The sequence below is a fragment of the Rousettus aegyptiacus genome, unplaced genomic scaffold, assembly GCF_014176215.1.
Source record: "Rousettus aegyptiacus isolate mRouAeg1 unplaced genomic scaffold, mRouAeg1.p scaffold_m13_p_2, whole genome shotgun sequence".
Lineage (NCBI taxonomy): Eukaryota > Metazoa > Chordata > Mammalia > Chiroptera > Pteropodidae > Rousettus > Rousettus aegyptiacus.
Genome location: NW_023416295.1, coordinates 140,396,161 through 140,409,935, shown reverse-complemented (window position 1 = coordinate 140,409,935; position 13,775 = coordinate 140,396,161). Strand labels below are relative to the sequence as shown.

General features: G+C 35.5%; 1 protein-coding gene across 1 annotated transcript in view; it reads right to left on the bottom strand.

Moving 5' to 3' along the window:
- The window catches only part of AMN1 (antagonist of mitotic exit network 1 homolog), a 37,310-nt gene that overhangs the window by 12,351 nt on the left and 11,184 nt on the right, over positions 1-13,775 (bottom strand). Inside the window, exons 2-3 of the mRNA XM_016152065.2 lie at positions 12,013-12,145; positions 1,221-1,365 (exon numbers count right to left, since the gene is read on the bottom strand). Of these exons, the coding sequence (XP_016007551.1) occupies positions 1,221-1,365; positions 12,013-12,145 (278 nt within the window). The remainder of the gene's footprint in view (positions 1-1,220; positions 1,366-12,012; positions 12,146-13,775) is intronic.

Here is a 13,775-nt window from a genome sequence, read left to right as displayed (position 1 = left end):
TGTTAAAACAGAAGTTTTAAAGTAATAAAATTAATTTTCTTACGGACTCTGAAGAGAAATCAGTGAAATTGACCAACTACCTGAAATAATCACTTCCATGCCTAGCCTTAGGCATCATACCTGTGTCTATGCATTCTCTCTTCTCCCCTTTCTACTATCATGCTCCTTTTGTCACCCTGGAGCATTCTTACTGAGAGTCAAGAAAAGAGAAGTCCTTACATCCAATGAAACTGATGCAAATGCACATTGGAGATGGACCTATAATGTGCCACATGAATAAAAGACTGCTTTGGAGATCCAGAGCCCTTCGATCATGGACAAACATTATAATACTGTGAAAAGAAGTTTATGGGAAAAATACACCAAAGGGGAGAGGGGAATTTTATGTGTAGATCATTTTTATTGTTTTCCATAACTTTTATTTTATTCATCATTGTCCAGCATGAAAGTTCTTTTTAGTGGGTTATTATTTGTATAAACATTACAAAATTCATGTTTTTTGTTGTTCGGGCCAGGATGCTTCTCAATGGGGGCTGGGAAGAGTGCAGGGGCTAGGTGAGGGTAAAAGAAAAAAATAAAATAAAAACTCATTCTTTGCAATATTATGAATATCCTAACTTGCTAAACAAGATGATTGCAAAATAGAGCCAACTATCCACAAAATTTTTCAGAAACTTAGCCAACTAACTCCCTCTTTCCTATATTGAAGAAAAAGGTAAAAAAGCCTATTTTTTTTTAAAAAAGATAAAAATCCACTAATCATGTAATAGTGACACTAAAAAATGTAGTTGTCTGGCCATGAAAACCTATGCATTGTACAGACTGATAGGAGAGTGGCTAGTAAGTTTAATCTGATAATTTAATTTTCTGTTATAATATTGCATCAAAAAAGCCTTAACAAAGTGTGAACTAGTCATTTCTTGTTCCACTATACCAGGCAAAATATTTAAAATATAGAAGTATCCAACTACGTTTATTTTAAATGTTTAAAATAGAAGATAGTGACTTACTCAGTGTATTTCTTAACTCCCAGGCCTATTTATAAACAAGAATTCTAAATTGGATTCATTACCTTAGTTTGAATATTTTTATTGATATAGTTTTATTTCTTTGACATCTTCATACTCTCTTTTGACATATTTCCCTCCTCTTTTTTGCTCCAAAATTATACCAGATGGTTAACAGTAATCTACCAATTCATTCAGTGTTAATAAACATACCTTTTGTAGTTATAGAAATTCTGTTTTCTTTTGAGGAATTCAAATTTAATTTCTTCAGTTTTCTGCAGTTACACAGGTGCAAGAGAGCAGTATCTGAAATATCACAGCTCCGTAGATCTAGCGTTTGGACTTCAGGATGTAAAATCTGTAATAAATATATATTTTGAAGTCGATTTTTCCAATAAATATGTTTATTTCACATTCAGTGTTTTGATGGTCATAAAAGACAAATAGTGAATGAAAAATACAGCAAAGAATACAGAAATATGTCTGTATGGAAAGACACACAAAGCAGGAAAAAGCCAAGCCTATTTCCACCTGGAAGTGCAGTTTCTAGTGCCCCGAAGTCTTTATTGGAACACACAGCATGTTGAGAACAAATGGCTGGTACAGAGAAAAGTCCCACTAGACCTAAGAAGCAGAATCAGGGAGATGGGGATGCTTAACCTCTTCCAGTAGTTCCTGCTTATAATTAGAGATTCCAGCCACATGCCTCTTTGCTCAGCAGGTATGAGTCTTTAATCACTTTTATGACAAATGATTATTGGGTATTAATATTGCTTATCTAGAACTTTTTACCTCCTTAATTCTTATTTTTGGAAGCTAGTAAAAATAAACCCAATATTATTGAATGTTTACTTGGGGGCAACAAGTAGCAGATCAATTTCAAAGCATTCTGAACTCTCTTTCTGGGGTTATTTTTCTTTTACTGATTTTTTCCCAAAATATAAATGGCTTTACTTTTCTGGAAAGTAATGTATTGTTATTGTAAAACAGTCAAACATATAGAAAAATTATACAAATGATAATAAGTATTTCTCTTTATTGGGCACTTACCAGGAAGGATATTAAATATTATATATGTTAAGTCATTTAATTCTCTCCCTCCCTACCCCTCTCTATTCTGCCTCTCTCTCTCTCATACACACACCCCTGAGAGATTGGTTACTGCCATTTTATAAATGAGGGAATTGAGACATTCAGAGCTAAAACACAACATAAAGTACATAGCCAAAAAAGGAGCAGAGCTACGTTTGGAAACCAGATCCTTCTAATTTCAAAAGGGTTTTAACCACTATAACTAAAATTATGCATAATACCAACACCCAAAGGAAAACATAATACTAGTTTTGATTTTTCTGAGTTTTTAAAAACATTCTTTCAAGAAAAATGGAATCAGAATATATATACTTATAAAATAAGCACGTTTTACAAAAATAATTTACTATAGTTGCATACTATAACTATACTATTCTATGCATGCACCACAACTTATTAAATGCATCCTACACTGGCAAACACTTAAGATGAACATTTAGGCTGATTTAGGAGGCAATACAGTATAGTAATTAAGAACACGTACTCTGGAGGCAGACAGCCTGGGTTTCAAACCTATGAGTGTGATCAAGCTCTGTTTTTCCTTTGTTTTTGTTTTGTTTTGTTTGTGCCTCACTATCCTCATTAAAATGGGGATAATATTTTGTGAGAGATAAAGGTGACTTGCTTATAATATATGCTGTATATAACTATCAACTATTTCTATTATGAATGACATGATGAACATATTTGTGTACTTTCCCAATTATTATTTTCTTGAAATTAATACTAGAAGTAAATGGTAATTCTGTGAGATAATGGAGATGCTAACTAACCCTACTGTGGTAATTATTTTCCAATATATAAGTGTATCAAATCATCATCCGTGTTTTATACTTTAAACTTACACAACGTCATGTCAATAACATCTCAATAAAACTGGAAAGAAATACCAGAAGTAAAATTGTTGAGTCAAAGGTAAGCAAAAATTTAAGACTTTTGATAGTTAATGCCAAACTATCCTCCTAAAAGGATTTTATCAATTTCTGCTCTCCTAAGCAGGGTATAAAAGCAACAGTTCCCCATACTATTATTAACACTGATTATTATTATTTTTTAAGTCTCTGCCAAACTATGACTTTTATTTCTAATAAGGTTAAATATCCTTTTATATGTAATTGGTGATTTATATTTCTTTTCTTTGAGAATTTCCTGATTCTTCAACTTTAGTATATGTTTGATTGTTCTCATTGGTTAGTGGAGATTTTTTTAATTGTCAAGATAAAAAAAAACCCATAGAATTTTGTACATGTTGCAAATGTTTTTCCTAGTTTGTTACTTGATTTTGCTTCTTTTTTTTTCTTTTTGCCATAAAGAAGCTCATATTTTGACGTAATCAAATATATCAATCTTTTCTTCTTGGTTTCTAACTTAGGTGCCATCAGTCAGTTTTGACTAAAACCTCCAAACAGAAGTTTTACTTGGGGTCCTTAGAAATTACAACTCTAAACTTACAAATTTGGGTAGAAATGCAGTGTTCCAAGAGGGAAAGAAAGAGACAGAGTTTATAAAGACAGAAAATGTGGGGGCTTCCAAAGGGGTTACACAGTTTTCTTGAAAGAGCTGTGATTGGTGCTGACAAGCTGTCTTACACTGTGCTATTCATGATTGTTGCTTTTGTCAGATGAAAATTTTATTTCCTAATAAAGAATACAGAGCCAGAACAAAGCCAGGTCCCTGTTCCTGTGGGTAGCCAGCTAAATACATCTGTCTAATCCCAATTTATAAGGTGACATTCTGCCTATTCAAGAATTTTATATTTTGTTTCAGAACCTCAAGCTGTTGTATTAGTCCACCTGATTTGCTGACATAGAGACAGCAATCCTCTCCAAATAGCGCACAAGTACCATCTTCTTGGGTGGCTAACACATTTAGAGCTTTGGTTTTGTAGTACTACCTCAGCCAGACTGGCAATCATTTCTCATTGTTATTCAAAGGCAGTAACTGTAGCATTCCATGATTGTGCTACAAGAATAGAAAGAATTCTGATAGGCTTTTCTAATTTGGCTACTTCGAACAAGAAAGGAAAGCTCTGGCAAGGCATGCCCAAAGCCTTGCTCATTTATCATGGGTGGAAAAAGGATCAAAAAGACCATACCTGAAATTCCAATTCCATTTGGTTCGATTTGGTCAAAATTTATAGAAAAAAAAGAGCCTGGACTGGGGATAAAAGCAGAGGAAGGGAGTCTTTCCGGTGACAATATCAGTTAGTAACTTTGCCATCAGGTTGGCAAGGTGGCATATATTTGAGTGCCACATGAGAAGCAGCACCCAGTGACCTCAAGTGACAGCATGTAATTAGGCCCTTCAATCCAAAATCTGAGGGAAGTATTAAGCCCTACTTCTAAGGCAGGGACTTCATGTCCTCCCTATGTTGGATGTTCATAATAGTCACCAATGCAGAAGACATTAAAGTCATCATAAAACTTAACATGAGAGGGATTAAAAGAGCACTTGCGGATTCTATATATTTGGGTCAGGACTGAAAGATTAGCATGAGTTTTGTTCCAAGCTTTAGGGATGGGATTCCCTAAGAAATAGATTTCATTTGTTTTTCAACAGATACAAGATTTTTTAAATCTAGTCCCCAAGTAGTATTCAAGAGTGGGAAGACATCTGCTTTTCAGGATTGAGTGGTATTAGTCCCTGAATTTCCCCGTATTACAGATGCATTGTAAGAAGTAACACTGTAGTCACTTATGGCCAATTCAGGTGTGAACTCAGGGTCATCTGAATCAAACAAAGAGTGTAGTTCTACATTTTTAAAGGGATATAACCCAAGATTCTGCCTGAACCACTTATATTTTCAAAACAGATAAATTATAAGTAAGTACAGATTGTATTTATGGGTATTCCCTTGTGGGTTGGGAGTACCTTACAGATAGATTTGTCTACAGGAAGATCACATGTTAGGTTTGGTAAGCTTTCAAGGCTTAGGGGCCAAGACATTAATTCTGGTTCATCATGAGTATGGTTAGCTTGGGTGCATATCAAAGTCAGTTAACTTGGCACTGTTGGATAATCATTGCATGGTGGCAGCAAGAGTGTTGAAAGGCAAATAAGGCTGTCATTGCAGCAAGCAGACATAAGAATCTGAATATGTTCATCTTGAAATTAGACTAAAGAGCTAGGATACGAAAGGTTGTTTTCTCAAGAGTTTTGTTTATGCAAAAATTAGGCAATGATTACAATGTAATTAGGAAATGAAACAAAGGTGGTTAAAGAGAAGACCAGGAATAAAGCTACTAGGTGGAATCATGTATGACTGGCCTGGTCCAGGGTCTTGGGAGAGCTGTCTACATCAGTTGTCATTTGCTTCAATCCCAGAATGAAAATTCTAGTGGTGGTCTGGAGTTGTTTAGAGATTTTCAGCTTAAGATCTCCAACAGGCCGAGATGACCACTGAGGTGTGGGAGTCCTTTTTAAGTGAAAAACATGAATCCATGATTCAATATGCTTAAGTTTAGCAGCACGAGGATTAGCTAGTAATACCTGATAAGGCCCTTTCTATCAGGGTGAGGGGCATCTTTATGGAGAGATGGCATTTCCAATAGACATAATCTCTGGGGTGGAGACCTTGATGTAGATCTTCTCCCAGGAGTGCATTATGGAAAGATTGTTCTATGAGTTACTCAAGGGCCCCTATCCAGTAGAGTCCTTTATGGTAGAGCAGGACATCTTCTTTGGCACTGCATGTTCATATATCCCTTGATCTAATCTCATGATTTCAAAAAGAGATAGTCTTTGTTTGCTGAAGGGAGTAGAGCTTAGGTGGATTGATACCAAGGGAAGAGCCTTACGCCAAGGCAGATTAAAAATCTATACAAGTTTTGCTATTTTGAGTTTGGGTCATCCTATTAGTTCATCCTACAGGACCAGAAAACTAGGGATGATAAATGCAACGGAAATGTTGCAAAATCAGGTAGATCTAGAAACAGACTGTATAATTTGTCCTGCAAAAGGAGTTCCCTGGTCTCTGTGGAGCTCCAAGGTCATTCCCCAGGTGTGGGAGATCTTTCCTAGGGCATGTTAAATATTACTGAGGCCATGACTTTGCAGCATGGCAATGCTTCCACCCAATGAGAAAACCTGTAAGTCATTACTAACACATATTTTTATCCTCGAGAAGTGGGCAACTAAATAAAGCCCATTTCCCATATCTCAAAGGGTCTAAAGGCAAGGGTTCTTTATAGAATTGAAGTTTTTCTTTAGATACCTATGTCCCTTTTTTTGCTAGTTCTTATAACCAAGAGATGCTTCAGAGGGTGAGCAGAGGACAAGGTCATCTATGTAGAGTAAAAGCATGGACTGGTAAGGGATGTCTGCTTTAAAATTTGGGAAAAGTAAAACAGCTTTCAATGTAGTTCTGAGGCATTACTGTCCAAGCATATTGTCCTTCCTGTGTGAAAGCAAATAAAAATTGGCTTTCAGAATCGATATGAATTCTTTAAAAAAAGAAAGGAGGAGGAGGAGGAGAAAGAGGAGAAGGAGGAGGAGGAGGAGGAGAGGAGGAGGAGGAGGAGGAGGAGGAGGAGGAGGAGGAAGAAGAAGAAGAAGAAGAAGAAGAAGAAGAAGAAGAAGAAGAAGAAGAAGAAGAAGAAGAAGAAGAAGAAGAAAAGGAGAAGGAGAACAAAAGGAGTAGGAGAAGGAGAAAAAGAAGAAGAAGGAAAAGAAGGAGAAGAAGGAGAGGAGAAGAAGGAGGAGGAGGAGAAGAAGGAGAAGGAGGAGAAGGAGAAGAAGAAGAAGAAGAAAGCACTACAAAGAGCTGTAACCAAAAAGGATTTACTTTTTGGTGGTATGGCTGAGAGTAATTTATGAAGGTTAGGCATAGTTGGGTGCTTAGGTATGATTACATTATTTATGGCTCTTAGATCTTGAGCAAATCTCCATCTCCTCCCGGGAGGTATTTTTAACAGGTTGGATAGAAGTATTAGAAGGGCTCGTGCAAGGAAATATGAGGTCTTGTTTGAGATATTCTTCAATGATAGGGTTGACTCCTTGAATGGTCTCTGCATTAGAGGGTACAGATAGATGCTGGGCAAAGGTTTATTTTTGTCAATTTGAATTTTCATTGCTGGTATGGAATGAATACAACCAATGTCCATGGCATTTTTTGACTAAATTTCATTTGAAATAGAATCTAAAAGAAGGTTTGGATCAATTAAGGTAACTGAAAAAACTGGAATAGTTATGAATGAGTTCACAGATGAGTCCTGTTGAAGGTCATTCGAAGCTCAAGATGTAAGCATATTTTCCCCTTCTGAAAGATCAAAATATGGGCTTTGTGAAATTCAAGAAAGTCTTGTCCTAGAAGATGAAAAGAGACAGAGAGAACTAAAAGAAATCAGTAGGTTCCTTGAAAAGGTCCAAATTGAAAAGGAATTGGAATGGATCTGGAGATAATCATGGGCCGATTGGAAACTCCTACCATTTGTATGGTTTCAGTACTCTCAGGAAGAGAAATAGAAGCTGGAGGGATTAAGACCCGGTAAGGTGGTAAAGTGGCTCCGATATCCATCAGAGCCCTAGTTACCTCATTCTCAGTAGATCGATTTTCCCTAGGAAATTAGTTAGGAACATGGGGAAAATCTCTTTTTAATCCTGGAGCAACCTTATTGCTGAGAAAACTTTGGTATTTCCCTGAGGAGGATTCACAAATTCAATGAGCTGTTGGCCTTGTAATTGCCTTTTGACTTCTAAATAATCTTTTTTACAATATCCAGGCCTTTTGCAATAACTACAAACACCTTTAAATGGTGGTTTGCCTTGGGGACCCTGAAAGGAGAATTTAGCCATCAATTGTTATAACTGTAGATTTATTACTCCAGTTGCATAAATTTGGGCATTTAGAGCTGTGTAGGTTCTTTTTGTTATCTTTTTAGATAGCTCAAGAGAGTTTCTGAGCATAGTTTCCTAAGTCATGAGTTTGCATGATGGCCCGATTAAGTTGTAATTTTTTTAACCTGTTGTTTAAGTTTGCTTTGTAGACCCTTAACAAAGAATGAATTAAAAAAGCAGTGAGGTGTCATCACTGACTTCATCTAGGCAGAAATACTGTTTAAACAACTTTTCAAATCTATCAATGTAATCAAAAACAGTTTCGTCAGGTTTTTGAATACATTTTAAAGTTTTTTTCCAATCAGTAACTCAAGGAAAAGCCTGAGGTATATTTTCATAAAGCTGTTTAGACAACTTTGAAACTGTGTTCATGACTTTTGGTCTTGAAAAGTAGTTGTTTATAGGGATTTTCCATCCCACCTTGTCCATCTATTCTTTGGTCCTTCTCTTACAAGCAGGTGGATAAGCTGATAGAGGTCAGAGAACTTTGGCTCATATGTTTGAATAGTGGGCAGAAATTCTTTAGCAAACCCAATGAAGTCCTCTTTGGGATTAGGAAAATATTTAGTAATGGCAGAGAGCTCAGCTTTAGTCCACGGGATATCAGAAATAAGGGAATCTCATCCAGGGCCAGGCCCATCTAATGGCTTGACTTTAAATGAGGTGGTAAGAGCAGGGTGTGTCTAATGGAATCTCAAGTTCATCATTATAAAAAAAAAAAAAAGGGAGCTCAGTGAGTGAAGGATAAAGATGGAGAGGAAAGGCCAGCAGCAAGGTGCAGAGGTGTAGATAAGGAGACATTAGAAGTTTCCTCAAGTTTAGTAAGCCTCTGAGATAACTGACAATTTGCTTTGGTTAATTTAGAATCTGTGGAATGAAGGAACTTTTGAATCACTTGTACATTCAGAGGCCTCAAAACGCCAATTAAAATATGCTTCCTACAAGGTTGCTTATTTGTAGCCTTTTTCCAACTGACTGTTCAGACAGACTGAATTAGGGATTTCAAAAGAGCTCTAAGTTGACCGGTTTAACTGTAAACTGTCCTAGGTAATTATGGTCCAGTGAGACAGAAATTTGCAAGACAAGGAGGGCATATAATTTTTATACACAGATCTAGCACAAGTTCTAGAAGGCAGCTATTCAGCAGCCATTCCCTTAGACAGTGAGATTTCCATTTTGCAAGACTTATTATTCACCAGACAGGCATTTTAAGTCCCATAGACAAAAAAAAAAAAAACAAAAAAAAACCAAAAAAAAAACAAACAAAAAAAACAACCCAGCAACAGAGGATGCCCAAATAGAGCCTGAACCTCAACCAAGTTGGGAGATTTGGGTCCAGGAGGACTTACTACAATGATCTGGGACCACCAGGGAGACGACAGAGTGCATTGGACTCTTGTTGGTATTTTAATCAAATCGATGGAGGCACCGGAAAGGGAGGCAAGTCGCTCTGGACCCCATTTCTCTGATACCATGTAATGTCAATTAATTTTGACCAAGAACTGCAAAGCAAACAGAAGCTTTATTTGGGGTCTTTAGAAATTGCAATCTGTACACACAGATTTGGGTAGAAACCCCACTGTGTTCTGAGGGGGAAAGAAGGAGACAAAGTTTATAAAAACAGAAAAAGGGGGCTTATAAACAGGTTACGCAAGTTGTTTTGAAAGAGCTGTGCTTGGTCCTGGCAAGCCTACTTACACTATGCTATACATGATTACTGCCTAGTCTATTGCTAGGCGACAATTTTATTTCTTAATAGAGAGTTCAGTGATGCAGAACCTGTTCCTAGAACCATATCAGAATACAGCTATTTGTGGTTTTGCCCAGTTCAAAAGTTCAATTTCATATTGTGGGGCAGGCGGGGAGGGGGTATGTTGGCTCAGCTTCCTGGAGGCCTCCTGGCTCCATTTTAGATTGCTCTCTTGAGAGTATCAACCCCACTTTACTATTTTTTTCTTTCATAGTGTCATGTTTAAAAAGTCCTTCACCATCTAGAGACTTTAAAAACATTTAGGAAATATTACCAAAAAAAGCGATCCAAAGATGTGTGCAACTTTGCAACAGATGTTAGATTTGCCTTTTTAAATAGTTTCATAAGCAGCACTCTTGTAAGAATGGAGATTGGAGGGAGAGCACTGAGGAAAATTATACTTTTATTTTTTCTATCTCATTCATCCCCTTAGCCCATTTCTATTCAGGTAAAATTATGTTTAAATAAATGTTAAAGATTGCCATAAAACAAAAATTTAAGTCACTGAAATATAGACTAAAGGGATAGAATGAAATGGAGATGATAGGAAAGAGGAAACTCATCAGTTTTCTGTATTGTTGTAATGTTTCATCTGTAATTCATGCGTAAATTATATACATCCATAGAACCATCAACAATAAGAACCTGAAGGTATTATTCTACCTCCAAGGAGCCAAGCAGACTACAACACTAAAAGGTCTAGGTTCAAATGCAAGCTAACATGAAGAAAATAAAACATTAAAGGTGCATCAAGTTAATGCAGATGAAACCCTAAGGCACATTGAAGCACAATTACAATGTGAAGTCACAGAAATAATCATATGCTGGAGTGCTGTCATCAGAGTTTGCTTCCTTTTGATCACAGGCTTTGGGCAGAATGTGTGGTAAAGACAACAATTAGTACAGTAGTCCCCTTTACCTGTGATTTAACCAGTTTTTGGTACTTGTGGTCAACCATGATCCAAAAATATAAAATGGAAAATGCCAGAAATAATTCAGTAAGTTTTAAATTGTGCACCATTCTAAGTAACATTATGAAATCTGACACTGTCCTGTTCCATCCTGCCTAGGATGTGAATCCCAATATTAACATCGACTGTATTCACACTGTATTCATACTGTATATGTTACCTCCCTATTAGCCACTCAATAGCCATCTCAGTTATCGGACTGACCATCGGTCCTTATTTTACTTAATAATGGCCCCAAAGCACAAAAGCAGTGAAGCTGGCAACTCAGGTGTGCCAGAGAGAAGCTGTGAAGTACTTCCTTTAAGTGAAAAGGTAGGTACACATAGGAAAATAACATAGTATATATAGGGTTCATTGCTAGCCACAGTTTCAGGCATCCACTGGGAACCCTGGAACATATCTCTTTTAGATAAGGAGGGACTATTGTAGTTCTAGTCTCTGTAGAAAGCGATGATGGCTACAAACCCATTTTACAGTAAGAGATGTAGAAAGAGTGGCAAAGGTAGGATTTTAATTCAGGTTGGAGGCTCTTACTATATTTACTGCCTTATAGAATAATCAATTTAGCTTAGTTGTAGGAAAGGGGAATAACTACAAATTAGCAAGAGTGTGAGGAATCCAAAAGAATGAGAAGAGTTTAAAAGAGTGATTTTTAACTGCTAATTGTTATCCAAGAATGGATAAGATCAATTTAATAGGTACAATCACCATTTTTAAAGAACATGAGACATAATAGAATGAAATACAGAATATTCAAGTATACTGCACACAGTATAGCGAGTCCTCACTTAACGTAATCAATAGGTTCTGTGACCTTAAGCCAACAACATATGACATATGACAAAACCAAGTTTACTACAGGCTAATTGATACAAACAAGAGTTGTTCCCATGGCATCTCATCAATATTATAACAGAAGGATGTTATTCGAAGACCTGCTGTGTTGTTACACCTAAGTGTGCTTTGTGTACTAGAGTCATGATGTAACATATATTTCTTACTGTGAGTCTTTTTTTTTTTTTAGCCAATTGTTTATTCACACTGCATTTTACTTTCTCCCCCCCCCCAATTTTATTGAGGTATAATTAATCAAAAGGTTTAAGACTTTTTGAAAACACAGAGATCAATGGTGCTGGCACTACAAAAACAAGGAAAGTAACTGAATCCATAGCAGGACACTTTTTAGGAGCTATTACACATGAACATTTTCATTATGTGAAGATAAAAAGAATGCTGATGCTTTATTATATTTTAAAATTATTACTAATTGCACTACATATCATTGCTCTAGAAATCTGAAACCATACCCAAACAGTAAAATATAATATGCTTGCTTTACAGTTGTACATATTCTTACCTCACTTATATTTGAATCGGTTATCTGCCCCTGCAGGCTCATTATTTTAATCAGTCTATCTTTTATGTTGGGAGGCAAAGGCTTAATGTCTGTGATATATCTGGAAATATTCTTCATGAAGCACCAAAGGCATCTGGAATAAAAATACAATATAGTAAATTATACTGTACCAGTACTGATTCTTAATATTTGTTTAATGCTGTTTGTTAACACTTAGTCCTTTCATAAAGAGGATGCACATTTTATATGAATATTTACAAATTAAAGTTCATAAGGTTCAAAAGCCTAGTCTGTGTTCGGTTATGAAAAAGTTGCTCTCCCTCTTAGAAGAGTGATTTTTAACTGAGGTGATTTTAACTTTTTTCTCAGTATATCTCGTTTACTAAAATGCATTCTAAATAACCAAAAATGTATTTTTTTAAGTCAGTCCTTTTAATTCCTAAGACATAAGATTTCAGTCACATATTCCTAAATAAACATTAAACTAGGGCCTACTAATTGACACATTTTATCTGTTAATCTATCAATCCTGTTTTCATTATTTTTCTTAAAAATTAAGCAGGTAAGGAAATCACTAGAGAAAGAACTATAACTACAAAGATCCCAAATCACATAAAGTAGAATTATCAGGGCAAGCAACAACCAAGACCTCTACGACCATCTCATACATGGCCTGAAATTCCAATTATCTGAAAAACTCATATTTTAAACAAATAAATGTAAATCTTATTTAATTTCTGCCTGCAAATATCCCTACATATACATAATTTTACATTAATGAATAAATGTGGCCATTGACTTTTTTAGAATATTTTTTCTTTTCCTCTTTTGGTTGTCTCTGCCTTTCCCTTTCTTATCCTTCCCCCTTCCATTAATTTAATTCCTCATACTAACTTAGTATATGTTCTTATTTTTCTCTGTGCTTATACAGATACACACATACCCACACATACATTTAAAAGATTAAAGGAAATCATTGTTTCCTTAAATAGCAGCATTCTATTCTCACTTTTCTACACCTCATTTTATTCGGTATCTTATGAAATTCTTTAAAGCATCAAGTATAATTTTAGTTCAATTTAATATAATTTTAGTATAATTTCACAGTGTGGATGATTTATTTAGCCATTCCTCCATGGATAGCATTCCACCATTTCAAGGATATGTTAATATATTTTGTCAGAATGTTTTCCAGGAATTCTGTAATACTTCATTATTCTGTCATCTGTGTTGTAGGGTTCCCTTTCATTTTCGTCCATCAAGCAGTAGGTATTATTGTTCGTTTTATTCATTTTTTCTATTTATTTCCATTATCTCCATTTTCCAATTCTATCCCCCATTACTCCAGCAAAACATTCTAACATCTAATGTGTATTCTTCTATTGTATTTGTCCTTTAAACATGATTGTTGTATGCATGTATTTCTAACTCATGTATGTCATAGATTTATATAGTTTTTCACTCAGCACTATGTTTTTAAGATCTACCTATTCTTAAATGCTGGAAGATCTTATGGGTGAAAAGTAGCATCTCATTATTACTTTAATTTGTATTTCTCTAATTACTAGTAAACTTAACAATTTTTCATGAATATGCTGGCTATCTGGATGTGCTTTTCTCTAAATTGTCTATTTATAGCCTTTGTCTAGTTTGCTATTTTTTGACTTTAATTTGTAAGTGTTGCTTTTGTGGCCAAATACATGATTGACTTTGTACTCTATATTCTCTATATACTCTATATTCTGAGACCGTATATTCTCTAT